General features: G+C 36.0%; 1 protein-coding gene across 2 annotated transcripts in view; it reads right to left on the bottom strand.

The window, feature by feature from the left end:
* CSMD3 (CUB and Sushi multiple domains 3) overlaps positions 1 to 16,400 on the bottom strand; it is a 1,273,428-nt gene that overhangs the window by 387,513 nt on the left and 869,515 nt on the right. For both annotated transcript variants that reach the window (XM_046025880.1, XM_046025873.1), the window contains 3 exons: positions 10,055 to 10,171; positions 2,682 to 2,897; positions 632 to 820 (listed from right to left, as the gene is read on the bottom strand). In XM_046025880.1, coding sequence (XP_045881836.1) covers positions 632 to 820; positions 2,682 to 2,897; positions 10,055 to 10,171 — 522 coding nt within the window. The remainder of the gene's footprint in view (positions 1 to 631; positions 821 to 2,681; positions 2,898 to 10,054; positions 10,172 to 16,400) is intronic.

Genomic DNA, 16,400 nt, shown 5'->3' with positions numbered 1-16,400 from the left:
TTTCCAAAGGCTGAGTTGGTGTCTCCAAACTTGCAACACTTTAATTACTGCCATTCTTTATTTCACAACATAAAATGGATTACCACCTTAATTCATCTATCATAATAGATCCATTTTTATTGATTATACATTTGAGTCAATACATGCCTTGATAGCCTTTAAATTACCCATCATTTATTTGATACATTTTCTTCCTTTGTTATCTTTCATAAATGTGAATCCTAAATTATAAAATATTTCTAAAACTTCAATCACAAGTCATGGGAAATCATCTATCAACAGAATATAAGAATATAACTTTCTGTAAGCTCTGAAAATATGATTATCTATCTAACTAGCTATCATCTATTTTATATATATATAGATAGATAGATAGATAGATAGATAGATAGATAGATATTCCTTATTCCCATCATCTGAAAAGAAATTTAGAAGCATGGTTGCTTAAATGGAGCAGTTGAAAAGTTAATTGAGGTACACCGTATTGCCAAGTGGAAAAAAAAATTGAAATAACTAACATGAAATAAATGAAGAAATTCAACAGATTATAAAAGAACAAGGGGTGTATAACCATGCAACTCCATGGACAGTGACTACACATACAAGCAAATGAAAGCAGCTGACCACGTACCCACACACCTTGGCAGAGGTGCACTCCACACTCGTCGGCCACCACCAAGACAGATGATCTCTGACGCCCCTTCTAGTCGATAACCTGATGAGCACGAGAAGGTCAGAGTGTCACCAACCCCAAAGTTGAACCCAATTCGGTTACCATATTGAGGAATTCCAGGGTCTTCACAAGGTTCGAGGTTATATTCTGTAAATGACATGGAGAGGAGGACAAAGAAAATGATAATATTCACTTTGAAGGGCATTTTGCTATTGTTTGCAAACTGGATGCTATTGGGCTTAGACATTTAAAAAGTGACGATATTGTATAATTATGGGAACATACTAATGACACAGATACTCTTCTTCTTTTGTGAAAGATGAAGTAGCTTAATGAGTACTTTTATGTATGAAATTCAATGTAGATGAGAAAATGTCACCTTCTGAGTGATAAATTGAAAATGTAGCTATTTATCTCATATTCTTTCTTCTGCTTTAGAAACATTTCCATTTCACCAATTTTGACTTATAATAATAGCATAAGAGATGCATATTTTCAAACACAAATAACGTCTCAGATGAAATCATTTGCACTTTAGAAATGCATTTTACTTAATGGTTTTAATCTAAATAACAAAGGCTCTTGTGCCCCTCATCTACAAGGAGTTCAATTAGTCCATATTCTGAAAAACTCACAACTTCAAGGAATGGTTTATGTAAAACTGAAGTGCCCACACGCTGAAAATTGTTACATGATAGATTTATACAAGAAAATTTCCCCAAGCAATGAACGAACACTATGAAAATGAACACCTAAACGCCCTTCAGGGTGTAAGAGAGTACAGTTGATTAAACAATATTATAATTTATATGCCATCCTAAGAAGAAGTAGCTTAGCTAAAACTGTGCTCAGAGTATACACTTACCTTGTAATTGCAATGGAGGACAAAAGGGATTGTTCCATGTTGATGAGTTATTATTTTTTGTTTAAAAAATTTATTTGGATATACTTTTAACATTCTAGGTTAAAACTGATTATGCTTATATGCTACTCATTATTTCAGAAGACAAGTATTTCCATGGAAATACTAGAGTAAGATCTGAAAACAAGGGTAGCTTTTGTATGATTTTATACATATATGTATATATATGTTATATAGAAATAAATACATATAATTATAACATAATTTTAATGTTAGCAAGTAGACATAAGATTTACTTATTAATTTGTTTCTGTATTAAGAAATAATTATGTGCCTATTCCATTCATCTAGAAACCAGAACTCTAACTGAAACAAAAACTTTTTATTCACTTTGGTTGTATAAATGTTTTTTTTCCCTGGAATCCAAATTATAATGTTGTGTCTAGATGAGGTTATTCTAGAATAGAAGATAACTACATTAATTTTTTCCAGATCATCTATTTCCAAATTAGTAAATTAAGTTTACCTTAATCTTACCTCTAAACTATGCTTTTTCCAAGACACATAAAGCTAGAATTTCACTAGGTCACATTCATTTGAGTTTAATTAAAACTTTAAAATACAGCTTTGAATTTCCATTTTAAGTTCAGTAAGCATTTTAGCTAGTTTTGCCCTCTGTTACTTAGAATAGGTTTTTAAAAATTTGTTTATTTTTTGCTTTTGTTTAAAGGTTCCCTTTAATGTACTACTATAGACAATCTTCAAGGTATTTCAAACTTTCCTTAAAATTGGTTAACAGGTATTTATTTTGGATAACAGGTATTTTTTTCATCTTTTCTGTTATTTTTCCCTCTCTGTTTTGTCATACTTTAAAAATTGACCTTTTCTGGGATGCCTGGGTGGCTCGATTGCTTAAGCATCTGCCTTTGGCTCAGGTCATGATCCCAAGGTCCTGGGATTGAGTCCCACATCAAGGAGCTGAGGAAGGAGCTTGCTTCTTTCTCTGCCCCTGCCCCTGTTTGTGCACGGGCCTGTGCCCGCGCTTGCTCTCACTCTTCACCCCTCTCTCTGACAAAGAAACAAAATCTAAAAAAAATTAAAAATTGGATTTTTTTAAACTAAAGCTTTTTTAGTTTATTTTCTTACCAGAGAATGTAATATTGAATCCTTCATATGATATTGAAAAATCGGAAATGAAGCGCAGTTGAGCTCTGAAATTTCCATAGAGACCAGCATTGATTGTTGAAGGAAGTTCTGAACCCGTAAGTCGTGCCAGTGGTTGGGTAAAACTACCATTTTCAGTGATCAGTAAATAGTCGTGATGATCTTCCAAATGGAAGGTGTGAAAGTTGAACTGCACACCTATTAAGAAAAAGAAAAAAAATTAGACTCACAAAGTGCATCTGTAAAACACAGAAAGTTACCAAAGTAACTAAAACCAGGACTCTCCTTGTAATTAAATTCTCTGGAAATGAAAAGCACTTCTATAAAATATTCCAAATGCGCCATCTAATAAAATTTTTTCTATTTTTTTCCCTCCGGCTTCCTTAGAAGTCACGTAGCAAGTCATATTGTGGAAACGGGTTGGAAATAAAATTAAAAATCAATGCCTGAAAAGATATCACCTGAGTTTTCTGAAAATTTCAAGGAAAATTAATATACTTTATTTATAATAACGGTGCAGCTTTCTGGTAAACATTTGACATGCCTCCTTCATTTCCTTCTACAATCTCCTCAAATACAAAAACTTTGCTTGTAATATAACAACCAACTTCCAAAAATGCTTAACTCTAGAAGAGAAATATAAAGCAGGAATAGGGAGGGACTTTTAAATAAACGTAATGATTATTTTTCAGACACTTCAACCTGTGTCTATATTGAAAATTGTGCATATAATTGTTCAGATTGTTGAAATTTCACAAAGAAAATTATCTTTGCAAACAGAATCGAATCAATAGATAAACATTACAGAGAGCAGAGTCTCTTTTTTGAAACTTTGTTATTTTTCACTATGCCAAAGGTAACCACTTGCTCAAATTCTAGTAGCACAGGTTAATTTTTCTACCTTATGTAAATGTTTTGTAGTTTATAAATGGAATTATATGGCATATACTCTGTATGGTCTGAGTTTTACTCAGAATTAGGTATGTGAGATCAATCTCTGGTTTTGTGGGTGGTTGTCAGTTGTTTATTTTCAGTGATATATGGTATAGCATTTCATTTTGCAAATACACAACATTCATGTATCTGTTCAACATTTGATGAACACTCAGGTACTTTGTGTTTTAGCATGAATGTAGATGGTGCCATGAGTATTCAAGTATGTCTTGAAAACTCTATATTTCTTTTTTTTTAAATCTAATTTATTTATTTGACAGCGATCACAAGTAGCCAGAGAGGCAGGCAGAGAGAGAGGGGGAAGCAGGTTCCCCACTGAGCAGAGAGCCTGATGTGGGGCTTGATCCCAGGACCCTGAGATCATGACATGTGCCGAAGGCAGAGGGTTTAACCCATTGAGCCACCCAGGTGCCCAGAAGACTGTATTTCTGTTGGGGAATATCTAGGAGTGGAATTACTGGGTCAAGACCCATTATAGGTCATTAACAGTAGCTTTAATAGATACTGCTTTACAAAGTGGCTGTGCCAGTTTATATTTCCATTGCAAAATCTAGTTGGTTTATATCTTTGTCAATGCTTTTTTATTTAAAATTTTTTTTTTTTTCATTTGTTCCATTCTGGTGTGGCATTGCATTGTTATCTCCCATGAGGTGTTTTTTGTTTCATTTTGTTTTTAAGATTTTACTTATTTATTTGGGAGAGAGAGGCTGTGAGTGCGAGAGAGCAAAAGAGAGAGGAGAGTCAGAGGGAGAAGTAGACTCCCCATTGAGCAGAGAGCCCAACATGGGGCTCAAAACTGGGCGCCCACAAGCTCAGGACCATGATCTGAGAAGAAGGCAGACTCTTAACTGACTGAGCCACCCAGGTACCTCATCTCACATGAGGTTTTTTTTTTTTTTTTTCTTAATTTTACACAAAGTGTTGTGATATTTTTTTTTAAGATTTTATTTATTTATTTGACAGAGAGAGATCACAAGTAGATAGAGAGGCAGGCAGAGAGAGAGAGAGGGGGAAGCAGGCTCCCTGCTGAGCAGAGAGCCCGATGCGGGACTCGATCTCAGGACCCTGAGATCATGACCTGAGCCGAAGGCAGCGGCTTAACCCACTGAGCCACCCAGGCGCCCTCACATGAGTTTTTAATGATGTTGTCTAGTACAGATGTTAAAGACTAATAATTACACACAATTACACACACACACACACACACACATGCACCTACACCTCTCATACTGTAGGAAAGTGAAACATAGTCTGTATACAGACTACCACATTCATTTTTCCCCTGAAGTGCTTTTTTTCAACTTAACAAAAAAAAAAATCATTAAATATTTATTACATTAATAAGAAAGCCCAGAGCATAATAAGTAACATTCTTTAACATTATTCATTGAAATCTTTCAAATCGGCATTGTTTTTTTAAGAAGGAAGCAAACAAAAGACATAAAACGAAACCAAACAAATACACTGAAAACATAAGCAATTATAAGACAAGATTATTACTGCAATAATGGACCAGTGATTTGGACTTGGAAAGATTAGAAATGTACAAAAGTACAATTTTCAAACTTTTTCAAAATGTGAGTTGTTTTTTTTTTCCTCTCTACAGTGAGCAGGAATATAAGAGCCCTTTTGAAGGAGTCCAGAAATTGAGTCAGTTTTTCAAATGTTCTTTAGTATAAAAGTGGTAATTGACACTAGCCAGATGCAAGTAAGAATGGGGTGTAGATATGGCAAAGAGAAGATGCTCTGTCATCTAGATTAACTGCTATCTAAGTTTACAAAGCAACATAAAAGTGGAAATTCAGGTAAGTCAATTTGATTTTTATTATATAATAAAGCAAACAAAAAGTAGAGAATAAGAGAGTAGATGGAAACATAAGAAAAATGTTGTTCTGCATATATTTTATATATTTTTAGAAAAATGCATTTATTCTGATATACACTGAATTAATATGTGGGGAAATTAAAAATTCTGTTAGATCACGGTGCTAAGAAGACTGCTGTTGAATATAACATTGTCTTTTCCAAGTCTTACTTTCTTCACTTATAAAATGAGTTTCTGGGGGTGATTATTAAGTTTAAATGAGATTATATATGGGGGGATGACTTGGCCCAGTGCTTTGCACAGAAGAAGCCCTCAGCAGCTGTTAGCTATTGTTATTGTCCAACACGCCTAGTGATTTTTTTTTCCCCATGTTACTCAGTCCTAGACAACTACTTTATAAAAGCAAACTTCTGTTTATCAGATTATGGTTTAAACAATAAAATCTGTTTTCTCTGTTTTCTCTACTTCACAACAGTGTGATATCTTCAAAATTCTGCTAAAGGTCAATGAATTTAAGTAAGGAAATAATACTAAGAACCTACTGTACTCTAGGCATTATGAATATAAAGATTTAGAAGACTAAATAATTCCTATTCTATCTTAGGGAAAGCACACCTAAGCCAACAGTTCAAACATTCTGCTAAGTGCTCTGAAAGTGATTAAGTCAGTATACCAGACAATATATACAGGATATACAGACAAGACAGTACACAGAAGCATAGAAATAGAAGTAACCCACTTGTTAAAGGAGTCAGCAGAGGCTTCTGCCGGAAATGAGCTTCAAAACAGAGCAGAATTTTGTGGAGAAGCAGCTCCAGAATAGACATTTCAGGAAGAAGGGGCATATGGGTAAGGACACACAGTCTTAACAGGGCAGTGGGTATTTGAGGAATAGTGAGAAAAAGTGGTTTCAACATCTCGGTATCTTCTCATAAAAACAATCATTCAGGAAGCCCTATGAAGGCAATTACTGTTCCAGATATATGTGAACAGACTTGGGCTTAAAGTAAAAAATATCCTGAACATCTAGGTTTCAATTGTAATCAACTATGACACGGAGACTCGTGAGTCTTTTTTCTGATCTTTAAATTTATAGGATTGGACTAGACTATGCATTATCAAAGGACAATTCCACCTTCAAAAGCCCAAGGCCTTTTGTTCTATTTTTAATGTAGTCCCCTCCACCCAGATCTCTAGGATACTCAAACATATAATTAACATCGTGATTTCTGCAATGTGTTTAAGGAAAATCTCTTCTGGTATCATCATAAACAAGGAGGGATATAGGCAGGATGATCCTATAGTTAATAGAATTTGAAACAACTGTATGCATTCAAACACCCTGATTTAGGGTTAAGTGGTGAAGAGGTTACTGATGGTTTATTTGAAGTTTCTTAGATCTTAAATATTTAAATATTTAGATCTGTTCTATTAAGATTTTTATACACCCATAAAGTCTTGGTGATCATGTTTATTTAAGAAAATTCTGACTGTATATGTAAATATAAATGAAATGTAAATTGTTTCAAAATAATCTCACAAAAATTAAAGATAAAAATTAATATGAGAAAATATAAAAGGGTTTAAATATAAAAACCTGAACTGTTCTATAGCTATTGAATCAGGATAAAGGTTAAAGTGTCAATTCAGGGGTAAGTAATTAGCAGAGATGTAAGCAAAATAAACAGCAAACAAAGAAGTAAAAAGCAGGATAATGGAGAGTCATGGTGAAGACACAGACCTGACAATGAAATATGTAGATATAGGTAGGGAGGAAATGTGGTTTCAGAAAAAGAGTACTTGGTGTGTAGTCATAGGACGTAAATTCAAGTTCTTTGTCCAATCTTCACAGGTACTGTGGCTTTGAGTGCAAATAAATAACCTCTAGTGACTTCAGATTCTTGTCTATAAAATGCAAGTTAACACCTACACTACTTCACAAGGCATCAGAAAGGTCCACTGATTCTTGATAACATCAACTCTCAAAAAAAAAGAAAGAAAAGTCTTGCACTGAAGATAAAAAAAATCAACTGCACAAATATAGTATTATAGGATTTGGGCTTACTGTACTTTTTTTTTTTTTTTTTAAAGATTTTATTTATTTATTTGACAGAGAGAGAGATCACAAGTAGGCAGAGAGGCAGGCAGAGAGAGAGGAGGAAGCAGGCTCCCTGCGGAGCAGAGAGCCCGATGCGGGGCTCGATCCCAGGACCCTGAGATCATGACCTGAGCCGAAGGCAGCGGCTTAATCCACTGAGCCACCCAGGCGCCCCAGGGCTTACTGTACTTTAAATTAGTGCTATGACATGATGGCAAAAAAGTTAATATGCACAGGCTTCACTAATCGAAATACTTTGTGGAGTTAAATAATGCCATACTGTGTTTTGTGTTGGGAAAATACACTCTAGAAGGCTATTAATATCCCTCGATAGCAATACACTGGAATACATCCAGAGAAAGGTGGTTAGAATGGAAATATCTTACAATAACGAACAGATAGAACTGAGGTGATCCGTCTGGGACAAAAACCTGGGATAAGGGACTGGAGGTAGCAGACATGAAAGGCATGATGGACACAGAGTAGTGACTTGGTACATTGAAGAGTTAAGGTGGAGAAAGAATTAGGTTGTTTTTGTTTGTTTGTTTTATCTAACTTCAGAGGGCAGAGCACGGATAATAGTTGCAGAATAATTTTCAATTTTCAAACAATTACAATCATACAAAAATCGAGCACGTTTTCCCAAGGAATAAGTTTGCCGTCAACTTAAGTATCAATATCAGGCCAGTTTATTATATTTCTGGAACACTACAGAAAGAAACTGGTGTGCTGGGTGAGGTTGGACTGTGTTACCTTGACAATTTCTCCCAACTTTAAGAGATTATCTTTCACATAACTTTGGTTGTACTTTGGAACAGTTGTTGGCTCTTAAAGAAAAGCATCTAAATCTGCATTTCTTGCCATGTAAATACAGATTTAATTAACACTTGCAACCTGTGAAGATGCAAAATCTTAAGTGTTAATTAAACCTCTGTTTACATAGCAAGCAGTGTGTAGCCCTCCATTTTATTGTATAATACAAGAAAGCTTATTTTAAACTCCATTAATCCACTGCACACTGGAATAATAGGTTGCTCTGGTTAACTTCCAGCAAAGACGTCTTATATTACGGAGAAGAACAAAATCCACAATTTACAAAGTCTTCTACTTCATTCCTTCTGTTCAATACCAGAATACTCATTTTAACATTCTTTTCTTGACAATATTTAATTTCATTATAATAATAACTCCAATATAATCCTCACCCTCAATAAAATGATGTATAATTTTAATAAAGGCAAACTTCATTTGTGAGAATGCAGTGATTTCAAGTGTATTAAACATAAGCTTCAATTTTAAAAATTGCAATAGCATCTTTTCCTTGCTAGGATCTTTTAAAAGATTTTCTATAGTAAAATCAATAAGTACGATATGATAGTAAAAAGTGACAGGAATGATTTAACAGAGCTAAAAGAAAATCTCGAAAGCAGTTTTTAAAATGAATAAATTCACTCTTTTTAAAATTTTTTTAACCTTTTTAAAAGATTTTATTTATTTATTTTACACACAGAGAGAGAGAAAGAGAGAAAGAAATCACACCTTGGCAGAGGCAGGCAGAGAGAGGGGGAAGCGGGCTCCCTGCTGAACAGAAAGCTAGATGCAGGGCTTGATCCCAGGACCCTGAGATCATGACCTGAGCCAAAGGTAGAGGCTTATCCCACTGAGCCACCCAGGTGCCCCTTAAATTCACTCTTTTTTTTAAAAAAAGATTAGGACATAGAGATTTTTAGGTAAATTTAATTTTAACCCATTTTTGTTTTGATATGTTGGGATGACCATTTTCCCACTAAGGTTTTGCCTTAATCACTTCTATTGCTCATTTATTAGTTTGGCTGTATCACATGAATGAACCGTATTTAGTTCTACAAACCCTTTCATTTAGTTGTTTAAAAGACATTTATTAACATCTACTCCACGCACAGTATAATTTTATACTCTCAGTCAATTACGTGAGATATATCTGCAGTTCTGATAGAAAACCGAGACATGAGTATTTTTGAATGGTATACATTCATATGAAAAATATAATTATAATAAATAATCACAAGCATGTTAAAAGCAATGTATATAAATATGTTATGTTTGCTTTTCAATTGGCTCAGCACTTCAAATCATCTTCCTATTCTTTTATGAACTTCTGAAATCAACCTCTTAACATTAATACCAGAGACAAAAAGCCATCCTGTTTGAGATTTTGTTGATATGAAAATTCCACACAACGTTACTTTAATACACCAAAGGAAAACAAATATCTCTTGCATTACCATTCTGGTAAATACATAAGCATATTCTAATACTATGGAAAAGTAAATATAATCCTCTCCTGCGGTTACTCAGACTGGATTTTGTGTTAGCGTATTTTAGTACTGATCTGTTTTTGCTCATGCAAAATGACATTGTAAAGGACAATGAAATAAAAAAATAGATGCAATGAAAATTCAGAGGATAGTCCAATTATCATTGCATGAGGCAAATTACCTTTTCCATGAGTTACATCAACAGTCCATGTACAATTCAGAGAATTTGGATAAAATTCCGGGTAACCAGGTGATAAGATTGTTCCACTAGGCCCTCGAACATCTCCTCCACATAAAGCTGAAAATACAAAGAAATACAGTCATATGATCATAGTTAGAGAAGCAGCGGCTGAACAAATCTCTCCTCTCTTGAAATAGAATGAATCTGATTTTCTTTGCTTAAGCTACTTCTTGGTAATAATAGGAGTGTGTAACAGACCTCCTCCAATACTAGGAAGCGGTTTCACCCACTGCTGCCCTAAAGAAGAAAGAGGTATGTAACAGCCTCCGAGAATTAGCTGCATGATAACACAGCTCATCTTCCCACATTTGAATTTGAAGTACATACTTATCTTATACATTTCTAATTATAAGTAACATTTGCATAAATTGGTCATAAATTAAACATGAGTAATTAATTGTTTAGTAGCTCCTCTTTTATTAAGCTTTAAGAAAATGAATTGTTAATTATACAAAATCATTTCTTTTAGATTCCTAAAAGGGTATGTGTCATTCCTCATATAATTCCTTTTTTTTTTTTTAAGATTTTATTTATTTATTTGACAGAGAGAGAGATCACAAGTAGGCAAAGAGGCAGGCAGAGAGAGGGGGAAACAGGCTCCCTGCTGAGCAGAGAGCCCAATGCAGGACTCAATCCCAGAACGGGGAGACTATGACCTGAGCCAAAGGCAGAGATATAACCCGCTGGGCCACCCAAGTGCCCCAATTATTATTTATTTTAATTTAATTTGTGTGTGTGTGTTCCTAAATTCATTGTTATGCACCACACCCAGCACTCCATGCAACACGTGCCCTCCTTAATACCCACCACCAGGCTCACCCAACCCCCTACCCCACTCCCCTCCAAAACCCTCAGTTTGTTTTTCAGAGTCCACAGTCTCTCATGGTTTGTCTTCCCCTCCGATTTCTCCCAGCTCACTTCGTCTCTCCATCTACCAATGTCCTCCGTGTTATTCCTTATGCTCCACAAGTAAGTGAAACCATATGATAATTGATTGTGCTTGACTTATTTCACTCAGCACAATCTCCTCCAGTCCCTTTCATGTTGATATAAAAGTTGGGTATTCATCCTTTCTGATGAAGGCATAATACTCCATTGTATATATGGACCATATCTTTTTATCCATATGTCCGTTGAAGGGCATCTTGGTTCTTTCCACAGTTTGGTGACTGTGGCCATTGCTGCTGTGAACATTGGGATACAGATGGCCCTTCTTTTCACTACATCTGTGTCTTTGGAGTAAATACCCAGTAGTGCAATTGCTGGGTCTTGGGTAGCTCTATTTTTAAAATTTTTAAGGATTCTCCACACTATTTTCCAAAGTGGCTGCACCAACTTGCATTTCCACCAACAGTGTAAGAGGGTTCCCCTTTCTCCACATCCTCTCCAACACTTGTTTACTGTCTTGTTAATTTTGGCCATTCTAACTGGTATAAGGTGGTATCTCAATGTGGTTTTGATTTGAATCTCCCTGATGGCTAATGATGATGAACATTTTTTCATGTGTCTGTTAGCCATGTATATCTTCTTTTTTTTTTTTTTAAAAGATTTTATTTATTTATTTGGCAGAGAGAGATCACAAGTTGGTAGAGAGGCAGGCAGAGAGAGAGAGAGAGAGAGAGAGGGAAGCAGGCTCCCTGCTGAGCAGAGAGCCTGATGTGGGACTCGATCCCAGGACCCTGAGATCATGACCTGAGCCGAAGGCAGTGGCTTAACCCACTGAGCCACCCAGGCGCCCGCCATGTATATCTTCTTTGGAGAAGTATCTGTTCATGTCTTCTGCCCATTTTTTGATGTGATTATCTGTCTGTGTGTGCTGAGTTTGAGGAGTTCTTTATAAATCTTGGATATCAGGCCTTTGTCTATAGTGTCATTTGTGAATATCTTCTCCCATTCTGTGGGTTGTCTCTTTGTTTTGTTGACTGTTTCCTTTGCTGTGCAGAAACCTTTTATCTTGATGAAGTCCCAAAAGTTCATTTTTGTTTTTGTCTAGACTGCCTAGAGCACTCTACACTTTCAGTGCCAATACGATCAAAAGTCCACTGGTATTTTTCAAAGAGCTGGAACAAACAATTCTAAAATTTGTAGGAACCAGGGGCACCTGGGTGGCTCAGTGGGTTAAGCCGCTGCCTTCGGCTCAGGTCATGATCTCAGGGTCCTGGGATCGAGTCCCACATCGGGCTCTCTGCTCAGCGGCGAGCCTGCTTCCCTTCCTCTCTCTCTGCCTGCCTCTCTGTGATTTCTCTCTGTCAAATAAATAATAAAAAATCTAAAATTTGTAGGAACCAGAAGAGATCCCGAATTGCCAAGGAAATGTTGGAAAAAGAAAAACAAACCTGGGGGCATCATGTTGCCTGATTTCAAGCTTTACTACAAAGCTGTGATCACCAAGACTGCATGGTACTGGCACAAAAACAGACACATAGACCAGTGGAACAGAGTAGAGAGCCCAGATATGGACCCTCAACTCTATGGTCAAATAATCTTAGACAAAGCAGGAAAAAGTATACAGTGGAAAAAAGACAGACTCTTCAATAAATGGTGCTGGGAAAATTGGACAGCGATATGTAGAAGAATGAAACTCGACCATTCTCTTACACCATACACAAAGATAAACTCGAAACGGATAAAAGGCCTCAATGTGAGGCATGAATCTATCAACATCATAGAGGAAAACATAGGCAGTAACCTCTTCCACATCAGCCACAGCAACTTCTTTCAAGACATGTCCCCAAAGGCAAAGGAAACAAAAGAGAAAATGAACCTCATATAATTTTTTTTAAAACAGTGATTTAAGTGGCAAAAAATTTGAAGGCTGCTTCTGTACTTCTCCATTTCTTTGGGAAATATCAGGAACAAATAGGAATGTCTGAAAAGCTATAACCTTTAAGTAAATACTCTGAGATAATAAAAATAAATATATTTATGAACTAAAAACAAATAAATTCAAATTTGATTCAATGTTCATTTTTTTTTTAAAACAAATCATCATTTACATTGTCTTCGCCGACATTAAAAAAACACCAGTGGTTATGCTATAGCAGATAATTTCATCAGTATTAAAAATTAAGGGAAACAAGGGGCGCCTGGGTGGCTCAGTGGTTAAGACTCTGCCTTCGGCTCAGGTCATGATCTCAGGGTCCTGGGATCGAGCCCCACATCGGGCTCTCTGCTTAGCAGGGAGCCTGCTTCCTCCTCTCTCTCTCTCTGCCTGCCTCTCTGCCTACTTGTGATCTCTGTCTTTCAAATAAATAAGTAAAATCTTAAAAAAAAAATTAAGGGAAACAAAAATATAGGCAGGTAAGAATGTCTACTCTAATAGAAACAGAAAGTTATTGAATGCCTTATTCTATTCCATGTGGAGATGTCAGCTCTCTTGGACATGGCAAAAGCAATAAGAAATATGTGTTGTATTGTCTGTTCTGATCCTTCACTTCCCTGGAACACAAAAAAGTGAGTTTTTCCTTCTGCTTTTCCATGACTTCTTCCAGTAATGATGCTGAGAAGAGTCAAGGCAATCTGGCTACTATTCTACACTGACCTGACTAGAAATAAATTGTCTGCAATTCCTGTAAGTATTCAAACATGCAGGCTTGAACTTACACACACACACACATACATATTTATATTTATATGCAAAATTAAAATCCACTTCTCCCTCTTTTATTTCTTTTACTCCACCCAGGAATAAAAGAAACTCTTTTACAAATGCCTCTCTGGGAGTTGTCTTATACATCACCTCCCTACGACCAAATATAAGACAAAAATAAAGCCATGCTTCTGTTGCAATAATATTAATAACATCACTACATTGCAATATTATGCATGGTTTGCTACTGTAGGCTCCTATTTAGAGTCTGTACAGGGCTTGATTGGCAACTATTATTATTGGAACTCTCAAATTTCCTTTCAATTTTAAAAAAAATCTCAGTGTGTTTTTGTGATCAGTTGAAGAGCTAGTTATAACGTTTCTACTCTATCTTGCTGATAATGGTGGTGCTAAGTTGATCTGTTTTTACTTCCCTTATAATACATGCTACTTCTTGACAGGGGACTGTTTTTCTTTTTTTTTATTAGACTATATTTATATATGTTAATTTATTCCTAATACGCTATATTTCATTTTTTTCTCCATTGTGAGAGTTGGACAAAAATACAACATGGTATGACTTTGAGTAAAATGTGTTGAGTGAAGATGCTTTACCATTTGAAAAGACTATACTATGTACAGTTAGAGTAAAAGTCAGTGAACAGAATGAATGAAATTAAGAGAGTTAATTAGTTAAACAGAAAAAAGATGTGAAATTTTTATTCAGTATGTCAGACATGTGCTCTTATGCATGCATGTGTGTGTAATCAGCATGTGTACAAGTTGTAGGGGGAAAACTCTTCTACATATCAGCATTCCTTTTTTTTAAAGCATATAATGCATTATTTGTTTTAGGGGTGCAGGTCTGTGATCCATCAGTCTTAGAAAATTCACAGCACTCACCATAGCACATACCAATCCCAATGTCCATCATCCAGCCACCCCATTCCTCCCACCACCTTCCCCTTCAGCAACCTTCAGTTTGTTTCCTGAGATTAAGAGTCTCTTATGATTTGTCTCCCCCTCTGGTTTCATCTTGTTTCATTTTTCCCTCCCTTCCCCTTCCTCCTCTGAGATCATATGATAATTGTCTTTCTCTGATTGACTTATTTCACTTAGCACAATACCCTTTAGTTCCATCCACATCATTGCAAATGGCATGATTTCAGGGGATTTTTGAAGGCTGCATTATATATATATATATATATATATATATATATATATATATACACACACAAATCACATCATCTTTATCCATTCATCTGTTGATGGACATGGGCTTTTCCCATAGTTCGGCTATTGTGGACATTTCAGCATTCTTTTTCTTTTTTTAAAAAGATTTTATTTATTTATTTGACACAGAGAGAGAGAGCACAAGCAGGGACAACAGCAGGCAGAGGGAGAGAGAGAAGCAGACTCATTGCTAGCCGGGACCCTGACATGGGGCGCAATCCCAGGACCCTGGGATTATAACCCGTGCCGAAGACAGATGCTTAACCGACTGAACCACCCAGGTGCCCCTACCCATCGGCATTCTTTTTGATAAAGCTACTCCGTCAAATCTCCCTTCTGTACTTGGAGAATTTCTTGAGAATTTTCTGTCTGCCAACTGTACCTACCACATCTGAGTCAAAGATGGGATGTTAAAGGGACATTTTGCAGATACGTGAATAAAGTTAGGTTACTACGAACACATTAAAATATTTAGGAAGAATGGGCAATAGCTATTATACTATTAATGACCATTTATGTTGTTACTTTGATTATAAGCAGATGATAAATATAGAGTGCATTTTTAATGACACAGTGGAGGTTTTTTTATTTGAGAATATTAGTAGTAGATAAAGGCCTTGAAAGGAACTGACTTAAAGATAGAATTTCATAATAAATTATGGGGAAAGAATGTGATTCTGGTCTTTTTTTTTGAAAGATGAAACTAAAAATAGGAAAATATGTGTATTTTATATCTTAATAAAAATTGCAACTACTCACTAGTTCTTAGCTAAAGCATAACAATGACTCATATTGAACTTACAGCATGACGGGCACTATTCTGAATACTTTTATTTTTATTAACTCAATTAACCTCCATAACAACCCAATGAGAAAAGTACTGTAATTAATCACAGTTTACAGATGAGAAGGCAAATACAGAGGGAACTCTAGCAGTCTAGTTCCAGAGTCTGTGATCTTAAGCTGACTCTTGAATCAAGTGTTAATTTTTTTTTTTTAAATATTTTATTGATTTGACAGACAGAAATCACAAGCAGGCAGAGAGGCAGGCAGAGAGAGAGGAGGAAGCAGGCTTCCCGCTGAGCAGAGAGCCCGATGCGGGGCTCGATCCCAGGACCCTGAGATCATGACCTGAGCCGAAGGCAGAGGCTTTAACCCACTGAGCCACCCAGGCGCCCCCAAGTGTTAATTTTTTTTCACAATTTCTACCAAAAAAATTATAGCACATTATACCATGATGTCCTTCACTTATGTTTACTTTGTAGTATTCCCCCTCAAATGATTAATCTATACGAAAATTATTCAAGGATATGGGGTGCCTGGGTGGCTCAGCTGGTTGGGCATCCAACTTTTGATTTAGGTTCAGGTCATGATCTCAGGGTCACGAGATCCAGCTCCCAAACATGTGTCAGACTGTGCACTAGACTTGGAGTCTGCCTGAGATTCTCTCTATCCTTCTACCTC

Source organism: Meles meles, chromosome 1 (assembly GCF_922984935.1).
Source record: "Meles meles chromosome 1, mMelMel3.1 paternal haplotype, whole genome shotgun sequence".
Classification (NCBI taxonomy): domain Eukaryota; kingdom Metazoa; phylum Chordata; class Mammalia; order Carnivora; family Mustelidae; genus Meles; species Meles meles.
The sequence above is the reverse complement of the archived record's forward strand: the minus strand, read 5'-3'. Positions and strand labels throughout refer to the sequence as shown.